The sequence below is a fragment of the Vanacampus margaritifer genome, chromosome 3 (genome assembly GCF_051991255.1).
Source record: "Vanacampus margaritifer isolate UIUO_Vmar chromosome 3, RoL_Vmar_1.0, whole genome shotgun sequence".
Taxonomy (NCBI): domain Eukaryota; kingdom Metazoa; phylum Chordata; class Actinopteri; order Syngnathiformes; family Syngnathidae; genus Vanacampus; species Vanacampus margaritifer.
In genome coordinates, this window is record NC_135434.1 from 28,856,652 (window position 1) to 28,881,604 (window position 24,953).

The 24,953-nt window shown below is 41.3% G+C and overlaps 1 protein-coding gene across 1 annotated transcript in view; it reads right to left on the reverse strand.

Annotated features, from left to right (window-relative positions):
- The window catches only part of ube2l3b (ubiquitin-conjugating enzyme E2L 3b), a 29,311-nt gene extending 14,057 nt beyond the window's left edge, over window positions 1-15,254 (reverse strand). Inside the window, exon 1 of the mRNA XM_077561899.1 lies at window positions 15,078-15,254. Coding sequence (XP_077418025.1) covers window positions 15,078-15,224 — 147 coding nt within the window. The 5' untranslated portion in view covers window positions 15,225-15,254. The remainder of the gene's footprint in view (window positions 1-15,077) is intronic.
- Window positions 15,255-24,953: the final 9,699 nt, after the last annotated feature.

Sequence of the window (24,953 nt, forward strand, 5' to 3'; positions counted from 1 at the left end):
GGGTCATGCTACTTCTGAGTTCTGAGCCTGAGCCATCGTAGGAAGAAGGAGCAGCCCATGAAGCAGGAATTAGCATATTGCAATTTAAAGTGTATTTGACTCACACGTGCGGAGGTAGACAAAAAGAAGACCATGAAACAAATGATGGCTGTAGAAAATGTGTAAGACTCTTTGTTTTTAGCAATGCTATCTTCATTAGCTATCAAAAGTGGTTCTTAAATTGAGGTCACTCTTCCAGGAAGGCCAAAACATACTGATGGAAATACGTACTTATACTTACAGTGAGGAAAATAAGTATTTCACCCCCTGGTGATTTTGTGAGTTTGACCCTTTACAAAGAAAGGAACGGTCTATAATTTTCATGGTAGGTTCATCTTAACAGTGAGAGACAGAATATTAAAAAAAATCCCAGGAAATCACATTATATTAATTTTAAACATTTATTTGTCTTTTATTGAGGAAAATAAGTATTTCACCCCCTAGCAAAACATGACTCAGTACTTGGTGGAGAAACCCTTGTTGGCAAGCACAGCGGTCAGACGTTTCTTGTAGTTGGTCACCAAGTTTGCGCAGATCCCAGGAGGGATTGTGGCCCACTCCTCTTTGCAGATCCTCTCCAAATCCTGAAGATTTCGAGGCTGTTGCTTGGCAACTCGAAGCTTCAGCTCCCTCCACAAGTTCTCTATAGGATTAAGGTCTGGAGACTGACTAGGCCACTCCATAACCTTAATGTGCTTCTTCTTGAGCCACTCCTTTGTTGCCTTTGCTGTATGTTTTGGGTCATTGTCATGCTGAAACACCCATCCACGACCCATTTTCAATATCCTGGCTGAGGGAAGGAGGTTCTCACCCAAGATTTCCCGGTACATGGCCCCATTCATCCTCCCCTCGATCCGGTGAAGTCGTCCTGTACCCTTAGCAGAGAAACAGCCCCAAAACATAATGTTTCCACCACCATGCTTGACGGTGGGGATGGTGTTCTTGGGGTCAATGTCAGCTTTTTTCGCCCTCCAAACACGGCGAGTCGAGTTGATGCCAAAGAGCTTGATTTTAGTCTCATCTGACCACAGCACTTTCTCCCAAGCCTCCTCTGAATCATCCAGGTGCTCATTGGCAAACTTCAGACGGGCCTGTACATGTGCCTTCTTGAGCAGGGGGACCTTGCGGGCACTACAGGATTTCAATCCATTACGGCGTCCTTAGACAGCTCTTTGGTCTTGCCCATTGTGGAGAGGTTGGAATCTGATGCATTGATTGATTCTGTGAACAGGTGTGTTTTTAAACAGGTAACGGGAACTTAATTAGGAATACCAATTAAGTAAGAGGACTAATGTGTGTGCCTCCTGGTCACATGACCGGTCTGTGGGAGCCAGAATTCTTGCTGGTTGGTAGGGGGTGAAATACTTATTTTCCTCAATAAAAGACAAATAAATGTTTAAAATTAATATAATGTGATTTCCTGGGATTTTTTTTAATATTCTGTCTCTCACTGTTAAGATGAACCTACCATGAAAATTATAGACCGTTCCTTTCTTTGTAAAGGGTCAAACTCACAAAATCACCAGGGGGTGAAATACTTATTTTCCTCACTGTAAAGGGATAGTTCGAGTTTTTAGACATGAATCTGTATGGCATCCTCACCTTAAGTGGTGTGAAATCAGCACTGACTTACCGCTGACAGCGTCCTGTGACTCGAGACCCGGTCTGGTGTTGATCGAGATAAAGGTAGTCTGTCACGTTGGCTGGGGTCACGGAAATAAAGCCTTTTTCTTCTAAAAACAATTTGTGTTCAAAAGTGTGACACATTTGCATCACAAAACTGTACATAATAAAAAAAAAACTCAAACTCCATTACCGCCGGGCACTATTTTTCTGTTTGCGGAGCGCTGCATATGCAGCTGACAGACGCGCGTTCCACCGTAATTATAACTTTCAAAACTCACGATAAGTCTGACTACAACAACAATGTCTTAGCACTGAGCCAAGGGGGGTATCTCGATAAACCCAAATATGCTGATGCAGATATTCGTCAGATGGAATTAGAACGGGCAGAAAGAGAGAGCGAGAGCGACGAGGGATAGAGAAGTGGTACAACTTGATCAGCTGTAGCCCTGAGAGAGCGGGTGACTGTCACTGCCAAATGGGGTGTATACTTGTTTGAAGTGCTCGGAAAGCGGTGAAAAATGTGCAGAGATTCAGGGAAAATTTTATTGGTACAGCCCGGGAAATCACGCGTCCGCACCATTTTTGCATATAGAACAATATAATATAGTGTGACGTGTCACAAAAACACACCTTAGTTATACAAGCTTATAAAGTTTATACAATCGCAACGTTATATACCATTAGCTCTCGCGCTAGGTAAACACTCCTAAACAACTTGGTTGTGGATCTGTCAGCTGGATGCAGTGCGCCGCGCAATGATCCGAACAGAAAAATAGAGCCCGCCGGTAATAGAGTCTGACTTTTTTCTAATGTGCAGTTTTGTGATGCTAATGTATCACTCTTTTGAACCAAAAATAGTTTTTAGAAGAAAAACACTATATTTTTGTGACACCAGCCAACTTGCCGGACTACTTTCGTCTCGACCAAAACCGGACAAGATCTCGGATCACAGGACGCTGTCAGCGGTTTTACCAAATGCGATTAATACAAAGTAGAGTTGTTCTGATACCGTTTTTTGGCTGCAAGTACCGAACCCAGCTTTGCAGTATCGGCCGATGCTGATACCATACTGAGTTTTTTTCTCTCAACATGAAAAAGCCATCCTGCCATTGGTTCAAAGCATTCAAGGGCCAATACAATATCTTAGCTCGGCATGCAGTAAACATGTCACACATCAGTGAATGTCGAGCGGGTGGGGGGGTGTCTGGTGGTTTGGGGGCCTGGAGGCGGCGAGGGCTGGGGTGTGATGGGTGTGGGGTGTGGGGGTGTTCATGGGGGGGAGCGGGGGCTGTGGGCCTGTGGGGTGCCTGGTGGCCCTGACGAGCCCCGTTCTGCTGCGTTGGGCTTGGGGCGAGGGCCGTGTTGGAGTGGGGGGCACTCCTGGCTCCTGTGTTTGCTCCTGGAGGGCCCTGGGAGTTTGTGCTTGCTCTGTCCTGGTCGGGGTTGACGGCTCCTCTCTTTGGTGGAGGTTTTCATGCATGCCAGATCCACCACACCAGCATCTACCGAAATTCAAACACAATCTGCTTCTTCCTCTGGTCGTTGAATCGGTAGAGGCTGATGTCTGTGGATCTCACTCTGCTTCATCTATCCTTCCTTCCTTTCCTCAGTCCTTCCTTTGGTCTCTTGAGGTCTCCCTAGATGTTTCTGGGGTTGGTGAAAGATTCTGGTTGGTAACAAGGTGGTTAGTAGGTGCTGTCTGGTCGGTGCTGGATTTCACTTTTCTTTCTTTTCTTTGATCCTTCCTCAGGTCTTCTGACAACTTCACGACTCTAGCTGGATTCTAAAGTATTCGGTTTAGGTGAACGGTATGGGATTGTTAATAGGTTTTAGGTGAATTAATGAACACGCACATATCCATACACACACTCGCACATGCACATACAAAAAAATAAAAAGAGAAAAAAAAGAGGGAGAGCAATGATGAACAATACTGAGCTTTCAGAGAAAAAAAGGGAACGACACTAATACAAAGGTGCGGCTTGGCTTATCCATCAGATCACAAGGGGGTGCACTATAAAGAAAGTGCAAGAGCGTCAGGCAAAGCAAACAAAACCAAGTGAGCCCAAATACAGTAGAAGAGAGAAAAAGAGCGAGACAATTTGCGCCCTCATTATGGAAAAGAAAGCAGTAGGAACCCGGTGCGGTAACATTAAAAACACCTGCGGCTTAGAGTCGGTGCGGCTTATATGTGTAACAAAGTCGAGTATTCCCCAAATTTAGCTAGCGCGGCGTATTGTCAGGTGTGCCTTGTAGTCCAGAAATTACTGTACTTGATTTTGTTTTATTTACCCTTCATCCAAAATGTTTGTTTTGCTTCACCAGTATGTGTAATTTAAAAGCAGTAAATTGATTTACACTAACAAAATGTGGTATGCACCTGAAATAAAAAACAATAATAAATCCTTAAAAGATTAGAAGGATTTTTTTTTTAAGCACTGTACTGTATATTATAAACTAATGTGTGGTTTACTGTATTGTGTTGCCGTTGAGGGGTTGTGTCAAGGCTGTCATTTTTTATTGAGTCTTGCTATGCCCGAGTTCATGAACGCAACACTGTGCGTGGTCGGTCGCGAGTCAAAGGAGAGGAATATAACGCAACACTGTGTGTGGTCGGTCGCGAGTCAAAGGAGAGGAATATTGCCTCAGTGAGAGAGCACGTTCAATGTCAACGCGTTCAGTGCCAAACTGTTTTGGTTATTAATAAACACAATTTTGCTGACTAAAGCCTCCGGAAATCTTACAAATATGTTAGCGTGCCAAACAGAACATCATGTTACACACACGGTGGCAATGCTAGCTTCCAGACATGAATACAGTATATACACTATGCTTCCAGACATGACTACAGTATATACACTATGCCAGAAATATTATTAGGCATCAGCCCTAACATGCTTCCTTTTTGAATGCTGCTTTATCACTGCCGTGGTGCCATGAAAGGGAGGTTTACCTCGTATGAAGTATTTTGGTTGAGATGCGCCTGTTTCAGGTTCTGTTGCAAACACAGGTTAGCCATGAAACTACAGTACCCATAATGCTTTTATTTCCATTGCGGAAAACCGGGATGAATACTACTGCACGTGTCGTCACAGACATGGCATCCAGCTCCGGGAGAAGTGTGAGACGAGGCAGTTTTCGACAAAAGCAAGGCAGCTAATAAACACATAAATAAATAACTAGTCGACTATTTAATATTAATTGTCGACGGTTTTGATCGTCGACGTCTTCGTGACTAGTCGACTAATTTTTGGCAGCCCTAATCTCAGCAAAAATCTGTGGAGAGTACTGTCAGAAGCTTGTGGACAGGGATGTGATTTGACCAAAGTGAAATTATTTGAAAATTTAGCCGGGGGTCTGGGGGCCGCTGGCACCCAGCTAGGTCCAGGGCAGCGCCCTGGTGGGGGGACAAGGGGGGCTCATGGGTTTTCCGTGTTTTTAAGTACTTTCAATGCACTCACATGACAAAGAAATAGACAAAACAACAGCATAAATTTTCAATGTATATTGAACTATCCCATATAAAATGGCAGTTTTAGCCAACTCAAAATCAGTCACATTCAAAAACATTGGACTGCCTTTGCTTTTAAAAACTATCACTGAGAATATCATCATATCTAACTAATGTGATTACTAAGTTAACACATAAATAATGTTGAAGAGTTCAAATTTCATGAACAAATAATTGTAACATGACCAAATGAAAAGTAACTCATATTAGAGCATACCACAAATGTCTTTGTTATAGCAGAAGATGTTATCTGTCGGAGTCATGTGCATACACAATGAACTACAAAAAAAAAAAATATATAAAAAAATCGGAATTTTTTTTTTGGGGGGGAGATAAAAAAAAAGCGGAATTCCGCGAATTAGCGGAAAAATCACATCCCTGTTGTGGAAGGTAGGGCTGTGCAATTAATTGAAATTCAATTGCAATTTTGATCATTACCCTCCATAATTACAAAATTGGCAATTAAAAAAATATATTATTAATACTAGGGCTGAAACGAGTCCTCGACATGTCTGCCTCGGATACCCGCTGAGATAGTCATAGTCAAGCTAACGGCAGTATGCATGACAGTACACAGGGTTGTAAGAAACCGATTTCAAAATGAACCTAACCTTACTAAGTAGTATATGTAGACCAATCCATTGTAGAGCTTTTATTTTGAAGTTGTTTCCGGAAGTGTGTCATTGATGTTTAAGGGCTGCCGACGTGCTCGTCTATTCAGTTTGTGAACAACTGCAATATAAATGCCCTAAACTGTTGCAACAGACGTCAGTAACACAACTTACCGTATTTTCACGACTATAAGGCGCACTTTAAAGTCTTAAAATTTTCTCAAAAATCGACGGTGCGCCTAATAGTGAGGTGCGCCTTGTGTGTGGACCAAGGTCCAAAATCTGACCGACTGTGTGAGAAGACTTCCCGCACACATTGCAGGCGGACCTGACTGAGGACAGACATGAGAGCAAGGAGGAGTCAACTTGGTGGTGAGTTCTCCAGCCCCTCCTCTTCCTCTCCCCCTGCCAAACTTCACCACCCCCGCATGTTCGCTCTGTCAATCGTGATTTCTTGTGTTCAAACTTATGCCATAGCGCTAAAGCATGCATGTTCAATGAGCATGTGTCCTCTTTTTTTCTTTTTTGGCTGTTTCAGAGCTTAACAAGCTACTTACAAGTTAATTGTTTGATTGACCGCTCCCTCCAAAACAGAGCGGTCTGCTCGAGCGGGGAGTGAGGGAGATGGAACATACAAAATGCAATGGGGTGTCAGGGCTAAACTACTACAAACAGGAGTGTATTGTTTCCGTTTTTTCCTTTCTTTTCTAAATGCTTTATTGAACAACGTGCACTTACAGCAACAGACATTGAAAAAGTCACTTTGAAGTAGTGCAAGTTTACACAATGTAGCTAAACAGATCCCACCACATACTAAAGATACTAGATTGTTTTTTCCCCACACATCACCTTTCCTTCCTTTATCTCCGTGACTCAAATGCGCACATCTCTCAGTCGCTGTGAAAAAAAAAAAAGTTAGGCAAATGATTGCGGAGCTTGCTATCATTCCGGGAGGCTGGCGAACACAGCTTTACCAAGACTGGGAGGCAGCACCGTGCGGAGTTATGCCACAATTTGTCAATGGATCGGGAATGCTTGGGCAAACGCAAAAGCCAGCATCATTTCCGAGGACACGACAACGAGACTGACTCTGACAATGAGAAGGCGTGTTTGATGGAGAACTTGGCCAGTTGTTTGTTTCTGATACAGAAGATCATGAGGACTGACTGATTTGTGGATTAGGATTGATCAAAAGCAACGCAAGTACATTCTTATATACTTCAAGTACAACTGAACCCACTGTTCGTGCCAGTATTTACATTAGTAGTCACGGTAGTTACAACTGCGCGATAATCCCCTTCCTAATTGCACTGTGGTTCGTACGAGCACTGTATGTCTTACTTTGCTGCCACTGTTGTCTTTCTTTAGGCCCATGGCGAAGAAAATTGTCGTGGAAAAATCAAAATGCACTCGCGAGTATGGAGCACCTCCGAGAGTACTCACAATCTGACTGTAAACTGCCGCAACGTGAGCATTCGGCATTGCTCTGCTTCACTCGGCTACCCGTTTTCAAGGTATGTTCGGAGTAGCTTGCTTTGCTTGGATGTTCGAACGCCGAAAATGAGTTCAAACTCCCGAGGCATTTTTTACTCAGATTTTTTGGGTGAAGTCCGAATTGTAAGAGTTCCGAGATGTTTTAACTCCGAGGTTCCACTGTATTTTTATTTCTATCCAAATACCTGATTATTCGCTAAAATTTTCAGTAGGAACTATAATACCAAATACTAAATTATTTGATAGCTGCAACCCTAATAATATTAATTTTGAGTTGTTTTGAGTCACGCCCACACGAGTTCTGACGCCCCTGTCAAAAGTAGCTTGCACCCGGTCCCACAAGCCATACTGCATACACTGCACCCCAACTTCAAATTTTTGCTAACATAAATAATATATATTATTATAAATAATGTTTCATCCAAAAGGAACTTACATAATTATAGTGTTTCAAATAATTTTGTCTTAATATTTTCAAATGTTTGAACACTTTCTTGTTTTGAACAAAAAAATAATCATTTTGAACAATCGTGATTTCAATTATTACCAAAATAATCGTGTTTATCATTTTTTTCCATAATTAAATAATTTGGGTGGCCCTGACTGACATGAAACAGGAAAGGTTTAGTCTAATTTGACTTCAGACAGTGAGATAAAAAACGAAATGTGTGTTTTTGCACAGTGTATATAAACTTCTGGCAAGCCAAGCGCGTTCGGAGCTGTTGTGTTCTGGCGTGGTTACGGCCAACAGTTACTTGCAAATTGTCATAAAAAAAAATAAAAATAAAAAAAAGTTGTTTGTTCGTCGCTGGCCTAATTAGTTTACCAACGCTACAATACATGTACATTAAAAGAGGCTGCAGCGGCAGCTCCTAAATGACGGTGAGTAATGACAAGCAATAATCATTTAATTTTGTTTTCATTCATGCAATCGGACGACAACATATGGCCACATACAGACCTATTTAACCTCAAAATACAGGACAACTCAAATTTATCAGCCGCTGCCACACACTTGCATGTACATTCAGTTTACAAAACGTGCGACACTACGGTAGCCGAAAAGTCATAACTCACAACTATGAAGTATTGTTTTAAAACAAAGATCAAACAGATTAAACATGTTAGACACTCGTCTCAAGGTCTCATAAGACAAAAATAAATAAATCACCAAAATTACGTGCACTTATGGCGCCAGGCTTTAGTTGCAGCTTCCTCTTTCTCTCCTTACGTTTGCAAATGCAATTAATCGTTCAGCCCTAATCGTTTCTACCATTTACGTAGCAGCATAGCAACAAGCTTTGGCTGGCTGATACTGCACATAAACATGTTGCGCTTCTGCTCCTAAGTTAGTAATCACAGACTCTGTGGCGGCGTATAAGAAGCACTTTTTCGTCAATTACAAGTATTGAAAATTCTCACGAAGAGATTATGGGCCGTGATTAACAAAGAAAAGACGTAGAATCCTTGCTATGCTAACCGTTTTGCTAACCGGCTAACGTTATCGTGAAACTGACATTAATTTAAGTGCACGGGTGATCGATTACACGTGTTACAAAATTCTCGCTGGTACCACGTTAAAACGAAGCGTGTCAAACCTTTAAATCATTAAAACACGGATTTTTAAGTTTTTCTGAAAAACTTGAACGGCGGAGAAAACCCTAAAACAGTTGGCCTTTTAATGAGTCTCTGGGGAGAAAAAGTAATGCTACACACTTCGCTAAACAGGAAGTGATGTGATTGTAACGGCGTCCCGTACGTCAACCAGGAGGAGGAAGATTAAACGTACAGGCTTGACACGCGATTCAGAAAATGGATGGATATACTGAAGTGAATACCTTTCATACCAATAAATATTATTATTATATAATTATTATAAACATATACCAACCCTAATTTCTTGAGAAGGGTACTCTTTTTGATACAACAGCTCCTCAACATAGGCATTGACAGTATGCATGTTTCTGGAGTAAACCAGCTCCCCACAGTTTACGGTGAGAATTAACAAAAATGGACCTTGGACTTGTTTTTGAAATTTTCTTTTAAATAAAACACACAACATATAAAATATGTTAACAGATATTAACTTAATACAAGATTGTTTTTTTTTTTTTTTTTACTATACTTGGTCTGTACTACGTAATAAAAAACATACATTCCATACACAACAAAAAAAGAAATGTGCTTGAATCCACAAAATAATAATTAATGCATGTACAAGTCTGTGAATGAGTGAAGTACAGATACATATAAAACATATGAACAAAACAAATTGACTTTAGCACTGTTTGTGTCTGCCTTTTTACATCTTGTCTTTAACACAAATACTTCATAATGGAGGTTTTGTTTGCTGAAAAACAATCTTATGTCCATGACCTACTCCATGAGGCTAGTTTTTTTTTCTGTGCAGACACGCACACCACGCACGCACGCCACACACGCTATAGTAAACTAGCCAATAGCAGCACAATAGAGACATTAATATTAAAACTTGTTTCCCTCATTAGCACTTAGTAACATGATTGAGGAGCAAAAAAAGCAGACTAGTAATGAAAATAATGTGTTGGTGTTGAGTGGTAGAAGGTAAGAAACTTTTCACATATCCTGGTAAAATGAAGGAACAGTTTCACTCAACTACAGAGACATACCCTGTGACTGGACTGAGGAGGACGACATGCTCCATCATCTGCTTGTAAGCAGGGCAGGAGGAGGGGTTGAGGTGGATCAAACCATTTTCAATCAAATGGGGGGTGTATTGTATTTTTGTTGTTTAAATATTACTTTTCAACTCTATGGTTTTATATTTACAGGTATAGGTATAAGTTTCTAGCTTGTTAAAAAGAACACACAGTAAAAATATATCTATATACTCTAAAAAAATTAGGGGTGCTATTGTTCAGTTTGGGTTCTGAAGCACCTCCAAAAATGGCCTAAATACTGCAGTAGAGCTCATCATTTTTTTTTTTAAAACAACTTCTGTCTGAATTTTTTTTGTATCCCCTATTTAGATTCATAAATACATACAAATATGTTTGTGGTGACTGTGCCTCTTTTGTGAAAATTTGATCATTTTAAATAGCAGCTCTGCTGGATGCATTTCTCTCTTGATACATACTGTATCTGTTTAACGTCACTCCAAAATAAAATGAGAAAAAGTAAACAGTCATTGAGTGATGTATAATTTTCTTTTAAATAGAAAGACTGAAAATATATTGTTTTATATCATTATTGTGATATAAGATAACTTATATCGTGATGGAAGTTGTTTTTCTATATTACCCAGCACTAGGTAAGCAAACCTTTGACCTCGAACAAAATCCTAAAATTATCTTAGAACTTCTATCTTTCATTATAGTGGCATTTAACCAAATTGAATAATTTTGGTAACACTGACTGACATGAAACAGGAAAAGTTTAGTCTGGTTGGACTTCAGTGAGACAAAAAATTAAATGTGTGTTTTTGCACAGTGTATGTAAACTTCTGGCTTCCAACTGTACAAGACTAATTGCTGAGAATGCTGCAAACACCATCAAACTCAATGTCCGCGCAACAGGCGCAGACAGCGACCCCAGCCCAATTTAAAACTATTTGCAGCAATCAAAGGCTTTTATCTGTCATGATCGGAATGCAACAAAGCTAGATGCTATGCTAACTGTTACACACAATTCAACTGACATACGAAGCAATGCAAAGTAGTTTTAAGGATGGATTTGAAACGATCAACTCAAAGAAATAACTTGCTCATATCTTAACCATGAATTAGTTAGGTAATTAATTAGACTGCAGCTGCTGTTGATAGAAAGTGTAATAGTATGTAAAATTGCCAACTTGGCTAGGTAAGAAGTTTACAGAGGTCAGTGTCACATGGTGGCCCACAGGCCAACGGGTCACCCTTAACTCATTGAATGCCAGCCATTTGCAGCGCTGCTATCCCCTCAGTGCCAGCCATTTTACAGGATTTCAACCCATTTTTGACAGCCTATGGAATATTTTGTTCTATGGGCATATAAACATGGGACCTACCGAAAGAAAGCTTAAACCCTCATCTTAAATCAGAAAAACAAGTTTGTCTCTAGCATTTGTCATTCTTGAGTAATCAGCAGTATAAGTTAGGCAAGTTTAACTAAAAATCCTGTTTTGACAAAAATAACGGAGAAATCAAGGGTTTTGTGAAAAGATGCATTTCAAGTAAAAAATCAACGTTGACAGCAATCGTTTTTGTTTTTATTACAGGTCAAACATATAAACAGTATTTTTTCTTCAAAATAACAAACAATTCATAAGAAAAGGTTATTGATGTCAAAAAACAATTATCTAACTACGAAATTATCCTAGTATCTATTTGTAATTTTATCATTTTTCCAAATTGTGAAGACTGAGTTATTTACAAGTGTGTGTGCATGTGTGCAGTCTTGTCCACCTTTATGGCGCAAACTTTCTTTGTCCTTTGTGAAACATGAACACAAGTCAGCATGACGCGATCCAAGGATCATCTCAACGTCTGATGCCTGATGTGCACAATAAAAATAAATAACAATCACTATAAATATATTTACTTCTTGCAATGTGAAGAAACAAAATATTTTTACCTTCCTTTACACTGCAAACAGGAGGCGCTTGAGTGGTTGTGGTGCTGGATCTAATGTAAGGGAAAAAGGTACATAATTACAAAAAATACTTTTTTGTTGCTGCACTTGCAGATTGCAGTTGCATTTATTACCACAAGCCTTGTGTTTCTTATTGACAGGCATCCAATTAATCTTTGACCATTCTATTTATTCAGTGGTTTTGCCGAACTGACCCAACCAGTTTTTTTTTTTGTTTTGTTTTGTTTTTTACTTATCATGCACTGCTATAACACACAAGGCAATATTATAGTGTAGCCATCATATGACGTGGGCTGATGGGACAGTGAAAGTAGTCATCTTGAAGTTATGAAATTTAGCATGGGACCAAGTTCGTGCTTACCTACACAGCGACGCAGCTTGCCCTCGAAGATGCAGCCAACGAGACGTGCACAGACGCTCATCACATGGTTCCCTGGCTGGAGATACATCGAGGGGGCGTTTTAGGTAAAAAGCCCTGTGCCCATGGTGTGATGCCGTTTGCCCACGAAGATGCATCCAGTGAACACGAAAGTCTGGAGACGCCGGTGGCTTGATGAGGGGTCTTTTCAGGTAAAAAGCCATATGTTGATTGCTGTGTGGCTTCTTTAGATCAATGTGGCGTTCTTCTTTGATGCAGTTTGCCCAGGAAGTTTAATCCGGTGAACGGGAAAGTCAAACAGTCACGCGATCACCCGGTGGCTTCCCACGTCTTAACAAAATTCTTATTGCTATCCTCCACATGCTCCACCTACTTCCTTGTCCACTGCAGGCTTCTTCTACACCCCCCCCCCCCCCCCTTTGCTGGCTCTCCTCTGATCAAAGCTACTGATCAAATGCATTAAAAAAAACGCAAAACCAAAGTTAATTTATGGATGGCACTGAGCGGTTAGATTAAAAACCCGAGTTAATTCGTGTATGCCAATTAAATAACTTAATGTCAAACCCTGGATAATATAGACTACACTATAGGGGAGTTTTTTCAAATTAATGTGTAAAGTAGTGATGCATTTGGCCACCGAAATTTTTCGGTCAAAAATGTGCATACAATTCAAGCCGAAAGAATATGGCCGAAAGAGGATGTTGTGGTGACGCCAGCAAAAAAATAAAAAGCAAGCGTCTGTATGAATTAAACACCGAACACGGGAGTAAGTGTCCGCCTCGCTGCTCGCTGCCGTTTGTGAGTACCGGCAGGTTCATTGTGCACACCGGAGGAGAGGGGCGTTGCTTGGTAAACTATGTCAAAAAAAGAGGGTGCTGCTGATTACTGCACTACAGGTGAGCCACTCTTCCTCCTTCAGCGCCTTCCTTTTTTCTTTGATGAGAACCCCTCGAGCACTTCCACTTTTTCACTTGCATTCTGGTGGCCGTACTAAATACTTTATCTAATGTTAGCACTATTGCTATCAACAGTTTTAAACAAATTAACACTTTTACCACTATCTCCGGGTGACTACAGATCTGTACAGGACGCCATGTGTGACTTTGCAGTCCGTTCCAAAAGCCGAATGGCTGGTGCGAAAAATGTATTTATTTTTAATCGTTGGTGAATATGTGAATGTGCCGATTTTAGGTGCGCCGCACTGTGTCCCGCTCCAAATAGTCTACTAATGCGTCATCCGCACTGCACTGCACGCATCCGTGCCTGCCGGTGCGAACTATTGTAAATTGACTATAAAGTGCAATTGCACCGCCAGGAAATGCTCAGTTGCTCACCCCGTTTGTTGTTTAATGTACTATTTGCCAACATGTCTTTGATGTCTGTGGTGTGGACGCAATTTAATTTATAATGTGCTTTGTTAAAATGCCCGTGCTAAAAAAGACTAAATATTTTATAATAATATTATAATTTTAATTAATTATAATAAATGCAATGATAATAAAAAATTGGCGTACTTTTTTCCGGCGATTCGATTTTCGGCCAAGCATTTCTCATTTTTGGCCCAAAATTTTCATTTCGGTGCATCCCTAGTGTAAAGAAAACATATGCCAGAAAATGTTAGGTATTACTCAGTACCTCTTACAGCACGTCCAATATCCACCTCTGACTTACTGTCAACAATTTGACGTTTACTGCAGTGAGTTAAGATCTGCTTTAATCAGACCTACAATGGTAAATTAGATTTTTTTGTTTTGTGTTCATCTTATGGTCAAGTTGGGACGATTTCAACTTGTGCAAACTGCTTGTATGAAGTTCAGTGCTGGTGTATAATTAAACAGTCAATTACATTATTTGTCATCATTGAACTTAACAGAAGATCAGTAAATGCAAGAGGGATTAAAAATATGCTTAAATTATACTTTTCCTTTGATTTTTTTTTCTAATCAAAGACAATGTTTTCCAGTACTGATGTTGTGTATCGTGTTTATTTATGAAGGCAAGATAGTTGTGTGTTCAGTAAAGAAAAAAATGCTAAAACAACTAGTAAATATGCATTCTCGTTCTACACTTGGTAAAAATCTAATAAAAGCCGAAAAATATCGTTAGCCTACCAAGTTGTTGTTGATCCAAATAAAAACCGACAAACTATCAAGACTAGATGGACTGCGTTAAATTCATTTACGACTACATGAATCGAATGATTTGTGCGCACATCAACTAGGTTGACAAAAACGAAACAGGAAGATCCAGCTCCGAAGTGCTAAATGAAATGGGTAAACGTAACTCCTAACACTTGCTTCTACAATGTATTGTAATTCCTCAATAGAAATACGTTGCATGTAAGACCTGAATTGTGCCCAAATTACAGTTGTTGGACGCTAAACTCTTTCAGTCAACATTAGCCGACGAGCTAGCTTAAACGCAGCTCAGATCTTAGGAGAGCAAGTTAGCTGATTAGCAAACACGAAGCATTGTGTCTTGGAAATTCACCGTTTTATGTGAGCGTCATCAAACACCAACGCCTTGTTCATGTACACAAGACTATCCACAATGCAAAGTTATCAAACATTAAATCAATACATTTCGTAGTTCAACTCTTTTTACTGGTTATCGCTGCTGGCCTATTTTGCCGGGTGCTTTAAGATCAGCTAGGTATAACCTCGTTCATATAATTGTACAATTAAAACGATGTATTGTCATATACAGTGTGGACTAGCGTCCGCTTGTATCAACGATTTGTTAAATTCATAACCTCTGACACCGAAACGGGATGCAGGTAATGTGACTACAACGAAGTCGGATGATTTACCTTGATCAGTCTCCTGCTCGCCGCCATCTTGAAACTTCTGTATGAGCTCCCAGAATTCAAAGCGCAGAGAAATTGGCCCCTGGGGGGGGGGGGCTTGATGCTAACTCTGAACCTCAGCGCTCCAGCGTGTGAATGGTGATTAGACATAATAGTACAGTAATCAACACATTCAAATACAGGAGTAAAGCATTAGTATTTGGGCCAAAAAAGAAAGCTTTTTAACGACCTCACTCACGTCGAAACATAATATAAAAGCAAACGACACTTTTACATATTCACAAACATGGACTATATGCACAAATCACTTTCGCATTCGACGTATGAGTGTACCAAACCTTCCGGTGCGGGGAGACTTCAGCGGAGCGCACTGTTGATGTGATGTAAAACTCCAAGCCAAAATCTTTAACCCACTGAAAAAGAGCAGGAGTCTTTCCTTGCTTTGCACAATGTCTATCAGAATTTTAAAACTACTAATGAGATCACCCAGAGCCGTAATTTTAACGGCTTGAGCGCTGGTAATGATGTCATTGCTTAAAATTATTATTACACGTAAATACAAGCCGTTTGAGCAACTACTAAAGTTTTTTATTTTATTTTATGTAAATGTAAATTATGTATTGTAGCTCAGTACCCCCATCCCCCCTACTAGTCAGACGGTATGTTGAGGTTTTGTATCTTTCAAATCAAATCTGCCAGTTAACTGTTCATAACTTGTTCATTTTCCTTTTTTATTTTGTATTTTAATGATACGTTATTGGATAAGAATATATATATGTATGTATATATGTCAATTATGACATTATTTTCTTTCTTCAAATTTTTATTTTAACTTCAACTTATATTTTGTAATGTGCTAATATGTTCAATAAATCAACCAGCCAAAAACAACTCTCTGTAGCCTCCTCTTCGTCCAAGTCTTATCCTCTTCGTCGACGGGATCTGACAATCTCTGCCTCGTCAATATTTAGAAGATGTAATGCCTCTACTGTTTTTTATTTTATTTTATTTTTTTATGTCAGCCCATGGTGACATTTCTCTTAAATGCCTTGCTGAAAAGTGGTTGCTTTCGAAATCCGACAGTGTTGTCAGCGGTGCAAGAATGACTCATATAAATATTTTCATGTTTTTTAATATAATAAAATGGCAGCATATGAATAATATACACACAGGCACACGAAAAGTAAAAACGCCAGAAAGGCAGAAACATTAGATTATTTTCTAAACAGAGTAACAACACATCAAAGTTTAAGCTTCAAAATACAGCTCTGTTGTTAACAAACAGCGCCCCTGTGTGGTTGACAACTACATTTATCCCTGCAAATGTTAACAAGTTACAACAAACTGTCTACGGTGGTTAGCATAAGAGAAAAAAGCAAGACCGAGTTATAAACTATCTATGTGGGCACACAGCAGTGATCACTCGGCGTACTGTCATCTCTCCTCTTCTTCGATGCCTTGACAAATGCACGCAACCACACATAAAAAAAAAAAAAGACAAAAAAATACTCCAAAACGCTGACAACTGTTCGAAGTTCTCTGAAGATGTACTTTATTTTTACTACTGGCAGTGACTCCCCATCTGTATAGAAGAATAACTTCCATTCTTCATCAAATAATACATAGCAATATATAACATACATAATCCTTTATGATGTAGTACTTACTGTATGTGGTGATGAAATGAGTGTACTATGTTGGTGGCAGCTGATTATTTTTGGTCACGCACTAGACGTTGTGATATATTGCACATGCACAGTTGTCTTGTATGTTGTTGACGTAGTGATGGGACGATGATACCTCAAGGTGTTTATTGACACATTACACAAATTGTGTATTGACACTGTATTGACACTGTGTTGGTCACTCAATAGTGACCTCTGCTGTAGATCTAAAATCATTGCAGATAAACAAAATGAAAATAAGATGGTAAAACGTGCATGCTGTAAACCTTAATATTAGCTTATGAATTTATATTTATAAAACAAATTTTATTTATTCACTTGCTAGTCTTTTACTTAAAATATGATCTCATCTTTGTATAATTTCAGTTGGTCCATTTGCTTGCTGAGTTAAGTTGTTTATTAGATGCTCATATGAGTTGGCTTGTAAAATATAGCAAATTTGTATGTAATAAAATAATATTAATATAATAAATAAAATAAAATTAATAATAAAAGTTAAAATGTTTAACTTCTGTATGGGATTTTGTTAAAAGTTTTAAACCATATGTAATAACAGACTAAAAACAGATTCTGTCATACATTTTTATTGATAAACAAAAGTTTTTGAAGTGTGATTGCTCCAAGGCGATTTCTCCTCTTGGACACCAGTTCCCCTGCCTTAGAGAACACTCTTTCACAGGGAACAGAGGAAGCTGGCGTGCGTAAATATTTAAGTGCCAGTTGATAAAGGTGTGGATACTTTCTTTGATCAAAATGATTCCTGACTTGTGAAAATTTTCTAGAACGATCCATGAGTGGAAGCAAACAAAAATCCAACAGGCACAGCTACAGGTAAATTTACAGCAACAGCAAACAGTTTAATCTCCATCCAACAAACACGCAACATGTTGATACAGTTTGTCTACCTATAAATACAATTTGGCGCGTACATCCAAACGACACACTTCCTGTTTCGGTCACGTGATTTTTTTATTAAAGCGATACACGCGCCGATACGGGGTTTCACACTTGCGCACTCGGCACAGTGCTGGCGCGCCAGTGTTGTTCGTCCCATCACTATTGTTGAGTATTGAGTAAAAGCTATCTTTCAGCACACAGTTGTCCCACGGGGTTTTATTTGTTCGATTAAAGAACACCACATGGTGTCACAAGTGATGTGCATCCCTGCGCCTACTTCTCTCGTCGGCTCAAACAAGCAGAGCGCAACTACGATGTGGGCAACCGTGAGCTGCTGGCCATCATTCTGGCGTTACAGGAGTGGAGACACTGGCTGGAGGGCGTGGCGGAACCCTTCCAGATCTTCACGGACCACAAAAACTTTGCGTACCTCCGGTCCGCTCAGAGACTAAATCCTCGTCAAGCACGCTGGGCCCTGTTCTTGACTCGCTTTGATTACGTCATCACTTACAGACCTGGATCCCGCAATGCCAAGCCGGATGCCCTGTCCCGCATACACGGTCCGGCCGCCGAGGGGTCTCCATCCGAAACGATCATTCCGGAGAACAGTGTGTTGGGGGCTCTCCAGTGGGAGGTAGAGAGGACGGTGGTGGAGGCAACTGGTAACACCCAGACCCCTGTAGCTTGCCCTGGAAATAAGTTATTTGTACCCCCACACCTTCGTCAAGAGGTGCTGCAGTGGGGACACACATCAAAGGTGGTATGTCATCTTGGTTTCAGTCGAACTCTGTCCCTAAGAGCGCAGAGGTTTTGGTGGCCAGGGCAACGCAAGGACATAAAAGAATATGTCTCCTCCTGTACAGTGTGTGCTAGAAATAAGCGCTCTCACCGTATGCCAGCCAGTCAGCTCCATCCCCTGCCCGTTCCCCACCGTCCTTGGTCGCATTTGGTGCTGGACTTTGTTACTGGGCTACCTCCTTCCAACGGTAAGTCTGTCATCCTTACTGTGGTGGACCAGTTCTCCAAAATGGCGCACTTCATTGCTCTGCCCAGATTGCCCACCTCTTTGCAGACAGTGAATATCCTGGTAAGGAACACATTTAGGATCCACGGAATCCCTATCCGACCTCGTCTCCGACAGGGGGCCTCAGTTCGTGTCCCGGGTGTGGAAGGCATTCTGCAAATCATTGGGAGCTACTGCTAGCCTGTCTTCGGGCTATCATCCCCAATCCAACGGGCAAATGGAGAGAGTTAACCAGGACTTGGAGGCTGCGCTCCGATGTGTCTGCCATCAGCATCCTTCCTCGTGGTCGTCCCACCTTCCATGGATCGAATACGCCCACAACGTCCTTGTGTGCTCTGCCACAGGTTTGTCCCCGTTCAACACAGCTTATGGCTATCAAACCCGTTGTTCCCTTCCCAGGAGGGCGAGGTTGCCATTCCCTCGGTCCACATCCACCTCCGCCGGGCTCGCAGGGTTTGGCAGGACGCAAGGAAAGCCGTGTACCGCACAATGGCCCGCAACAGGCGAATCGCGGACAGGCACCGGATCCCAGCGCCGTCCTACCAACCGGGACAGAAGGTGTGGCTCTCCACTCGGGACCTACAGTTAGCTGGGAGTTCCAAGAAGCTGGGGCCTCGGTTTATGGGCCTGTTTGAAGTTGACTCTGTGATCAACCCTGTGGCAGTTTGGCTCAACTTGCCTCCCATACTCAAGTTACACCCAGTCTTCCACAGGTCCTTGCTCAAGCCTGTCTCTGCCAGCCCATTGTGTCCGCCGACCACGCCCCCACCGCCTCCCCTGTCAACGGTCAGCCTGCTTACACGGTTAGGGCCATCCTGGACTCTCGAAAGTGTGGCAGGGGGATGCAGTATCTGGTCGACTGGAAGGGGTACGGTCCCGAGGACCGCCAGTGGATCTCCCACTCCTGGGTTCTGGACCAGTCGCTGATCCGAGACTTCCATTCGTCGCACCTTTCTCTGCCAGGTGGTCCGCCTGGGGGCGTTTGTTAGTTGGGGGGTACTGTCATGTTTTGGTTTTCAGCTGTTTCTGTTTTCCCTTGCATTTGCTGGGGAAACAGCTGGAGGGCGGATCCTGCCAACACACCTGCTGCCCATTAGGTCATCAGGCCAAAATAAAAGCCTGGCAGCAACAGAGAAGAGTGTCGGGTTATTGCTCCGTGATGCTACTCACCAAAAAGTATATCATATCGTATCGTATCGTATCGTATCGTACCATACCTGACTTTTTGATACTGCTACCTTTGTAGCGGCTATCTTTCTTGGTGTTGTGGACATCACTAGTAATTTGACTAGTAGCGTTTTTCGTTGATCTACTTTGTATCCCACACTCCTCTCTGTTTTATCCGCCTTCCGGCGTGATCTTGTGTTTTCTTGTTTGCGCCCACGACGTACACCGTTTTTGTAGTCGTCGCCTTTTGTTGAGTAAGATTTTTGTCCACGTACTGTGCGCTTTTTGTTGGTTGAGTAAAATTTAGTTACTTTCGCCCTGGCTGGGTCTGCTCTTTCCTTTTGGGGTCCAACAAACACTACCCACTCATGACAAAAACAAGCTTAAAGCAAGCAACAAGAAAAAGTATTTGTTTTATTTTTGAAAAAGGGAAGATGTGGTGACGAAATGAGTGTACTATCTTGGTAGCAAGTGGTTATCTTTGGTCACACACTAGATGTTGTGATATATTGCATGTGCGCAGTTGTCTTGTATGTTGTTGAGTAAAAGCTTCCAGCACAGTAAAAATTGTTGTTGACAGACTGACGGTACGCGTGCAGTCAAGCGATAATTGGCGCATACGTTATCAATCTGCGACAATGCGTCGTCATCGAGCTGCAACCATTACATCATCACTGGAGGAGTATCCTGCATATGGTGTCCAGACGGACACGTACAGGAAATCTTTCCACCCGGTTTCAAAAGGGATCGGTTTCAAGCTCCGAAACCGCGCCATCGTGTAGAGCAGAGGTGGGCAATCTCGGTCCTCGAGGGCCGCAGTCCTGCAGGTTTTGGAGGTTTCTGACTTCCAATACAAGCTGATTCCAATCAACAGGATCATTATCAGGCTTATGCAGAGCTTGCTAATGAGCTGATCATATATCAGCTGTGTTGGAGAAGGGCAACATGCAAAACCTGCAGGATATCGGCCCTCAATGCCCACCTCTGGTGTAGAGGAACGGCCTAAACGGTAAGAAACTTGTGAGGATACATTGAAACTGGCTTTCGTGTGGAGAGGGCCTTAATACGCCAACACTAATGAGACACACCTGGGGAAACACAAGTGGCTGAGGGCACTGAATGGTCACACACTGGGAAGGGAAGAAACACACAGGTGGACATGGATAGACATAACGAGACAAGGGAAGAAACCAGGAACACATGACAAACACCAACCACAGACAAAAACAACAAGAACACCCATAACAAACTACTACCCAACTCCCACAGAACCGAAACATGACAGTACATTGAGTAATAATAAACTTTAAACATTTTGTAGGCTAGTTTTACTATAATTTGACCACAGATGTGTTTATAGAGAGGAGGTATGCTCTAAACAAAGACACTTTTACTTCATTTGTGCATGAATTAAACCTGCTTCCAAGCCTGTTGGCATGCACAACCACTAGCAAAATTATGTAATCACCATTCTTGGAGGATGTTCATTCAGTTGTTTAATTTTGTAGAAAAAAAGCAGATCACAGACATGACACAAAACTAAAGTCATTTCACATGACAACTTTCTGGTTTTAAGAAATACTAAAATAAATCAAGAGGGGGGAAGTGGCAGTCAATAGTGGCAGTTACTTATTTCGACCAAGCAGGGGATAGAATGATTGAATCACTCGATTCTGATGGAAAGATGATGTACCGGTAAATATTATACATTTAGGAATACATTTTCATCCTCAGAAATGAAGGTCTGTTTTATCTGTTCTAGCTGAAGCCTACGTGCTGATGAAGGCCCTTGCAACTACTTTCCCTCTCCAGCACTTCCACCAAAGAAGATATTTCCTCGTCTTCAGTGAGGTTTTTCTGCATGTCCTAAAGGTAACAGTTATATGTTATTTCCTTTAGAAAGATGGACTTGAAACAGACTCACTATAACTAAGTTGTTGGGGTGGGGTTATTGATAGGGATGCAACAATAAAGGTAATATCGTAATATCGCAATATTGAAACTGCCACATCATCACGATATGGGGTATATGCCACGGAAGAGGCAGGACTTCTGACTTCTTGGTTTCAGCATTGTTTCCGTTTCTTTTTTGCGACGTGTGGGCCACGTCCCAGTTCGTGCGCTTCCACCTTTGTGCCCCTCGGTTGCACGTTCCCGTCGACTGGTGAGAGTGTGTTGTGTGTCTGTCTCAGTTGTCGAAAGCCTTTCAGAGAGTTGAGATGCCCTGCGCGGGTGGGGTTGCGAGTGTTTGAACGCGGCCATCAGTGGTGTTCATCATCGGTGTTGAAACCCTGAAGTCGGAAGTCCGTGGCATCTACCCCATTAAAAGCAGCACATCTGTTAAAAAAGTCAGGTTGGTTTTCATTTGTGCAGTTCTAACACGGCTCGTTTTTTCAAGGCATATTTTGGCCCTTCTATGTTTAAAATCCATGCTAATGGTCAGATGAAGGGAAACATAATATGCTTGTGAACCGAGTCAATGTGGAGAAACTCGGTGTGTACGTACATTAGGAAGTAAGTGCCTCAATATTAAGTGGTATTAGTTTTTTTGGGGGGGGAGAGAGAGCTCAGTATTGTTCATTCGGTAATATTGCCGATTCGACATGTCATCATTGCTCTCTCTCTTTTTTTTTCTTCTTTTTTTATGTGCGTGAATGTGTGCAAGTGTATGTGTGCATATGTGCGTGCGTGTGAGCGTGTGCTCATAAATTCACCAAAAACCTATTAAAAATCCCATACCGTTCACCTAAACCGAATACTTCAGAATCCCGCTAGAGTCGTGAAGTTGTCAGGAAACCAGAGGAAGGATCAAAGAAAAGAAAGAAAAGTGAAAAGCACCAACCCCAGAAACATCTAACTTCCAACCAATTAGGGAGACCTCGAGAGACCAAAGGAAAGACTGAGGAAAGGAAGGAAGGATAGATGAAGCAGAGTGAGATCCACAGACATCAGCCTCCACTGATTTAACGACCAGAAGAAGAAGCAGATTGTGTTTGAATTTCGGTAGATGCTGGTGTGGTGGATCTGGCATGCATGCATGAACACCTCCACCAAAGAGGGGAGCCGTCGACCCCGGCCAGGACAGCAAGCACAATCCCCCAGGGCCCCCCATGCCGCGACAGCGCCAAGGCACAACCCCCGGTCCCCGCAGGGGCCACCGGCCGGAGAGCATATTCAGGAACCAGGAGATTAAGTGGTATTAGTGATTGTAGGTTGTTTATATGCATTGCTCTTATGTACAAAGCACAATACTGTTTTTTTTAGTATGAGCTTTTTTTTCCTTCTTTTTTTGCAATATTGTGACCTTTTTTTTATATCGCCAACCTCCCCACAATATCGTGATAATTATCATATCATGACCTCATATTGTGATATCGTATCGTAATGTTTTGATATCGTTAAATCCATAGTTATTGAGGGTAGCAACTTATCATGTCATGGATTCAAAATACGCACAGCTCACCTAAAAACTAAACAAAATAAAATGCTTTTAATAAAAAAAAATATATATATATATTAATGGTCAGAGGTGGCAAATCCAGCTCCAGAAAGTAAAAACCCTGCCACAGTGTGGCCGCTGATGCTCGCTAGTGTTGTAAATGACGGATTCTTACCACTTGCGTGTTCATGCCGTTGATTAATAAACATACATGAGATCAGTGAATTCAGGCATTTTCTCTACATTTATTCACGAAATTGCGGACAGGAGATGAGATGAGCCTCCTTGCGCCATCTTGGATTCTCAACTGTAAATTTCCTCCCCTCCCCCCGCTTGCTGGCAATATCCCTTGTCCTCCAAAATGTTACTTCCCAAAGTCACATGACTACGCCCCCATTGGTCACTATGATGTCTCAATATATTTGCTAGTGGGAATTTAAAGTGACAGAGAATTGTCATACAAAACTATACTGAGTAAATCAAAGCAATTTTGTCAAATTCTAAATAGTTATACCAAATCAAAACAGTTATAATTAAATTGAAAGAAATATCCTGTTTCAATTCCCTTATTTGGGCTCTTAAAAAAGAGTCCAAGACACAAGATAAACATTAAAAAACACTTCAGAGAGAAATTCCAGCGCGGATCTTGATCGTCGCAAAATTAAGCAATGTTTGTGTGTGGAGTTCAGAAATAAGAATAGCAGGAGAGGGAGAGAGAGAGAGAGAGTAGTTTAGCAGTCATATGGCATTAAAGAACAATTTGATTCATTATGAAATTTTCAGTGGAAGGGGCATATCATGTATAAGGCTAAGGCATAACCCGATGTGACGTGGTTATATTCAAAGAAATGTGTCACGACGCAATAGCAGATGTGTTTGTGCCGCGAAGTCATCTCCTGATGAAGGTCTTTTATGGAACAGTGCCTCGGAAAGCACTTGGCATCATCCTCCTGGAATAGACAGCCGGGGCATCTGGGTCAGCAGCTTAGTTAACCCCCCGGTCAGGGTCAGGTGATGTGATTGATGAGCCTTGTGGACCACATGTGGACCACATGTGGAGGATGTGCTCCCCCCTTTATGAGCACTAAACCAGATCGACCTCTCCTTCACCAATCTGTATGCAAAACCATTTTCATTTAATCACTTATAACATACATATTCTCCATTCTTTACTTTGGAAAGAGCACCTGGTAGTTTTTGCTAGTTGGGAGTTAGTAAATGTTAATTGTTTAAGTTGTACGACTTGGAACGTGCTGTTGGACCCGGAAAAAGTTGTTTGTTGTGGCATTCAAACAGAATCCGTTTAATGACATTTGCACATTCAATGATACAACAATGAAAATCTTGTAGCCAATTAAAACTTTATGAGGCCAATTGTTTAATATTTCTATTTTTCTTTAATGTCCTTGTGATCAGAGATAATATACTAAATCAAATATGTTTTTATCCCAATGCCTTTTCTATCTCTTATAAAGTTTTGTTTTGTCTGATCTTATTTTCCTAGGAAACCCTTATGATGGTAGATAATGATTAATTAAATATTTTACCATGATATTTGCTGTTGTAGATTTAGCATAAATGTGCTTCTTGTCGTACATCAAAGACCCAGCAAATGTCTGTATTTTTGACACAGTTTTTTTATTATCAGTGTAAACCATCTAAATAAA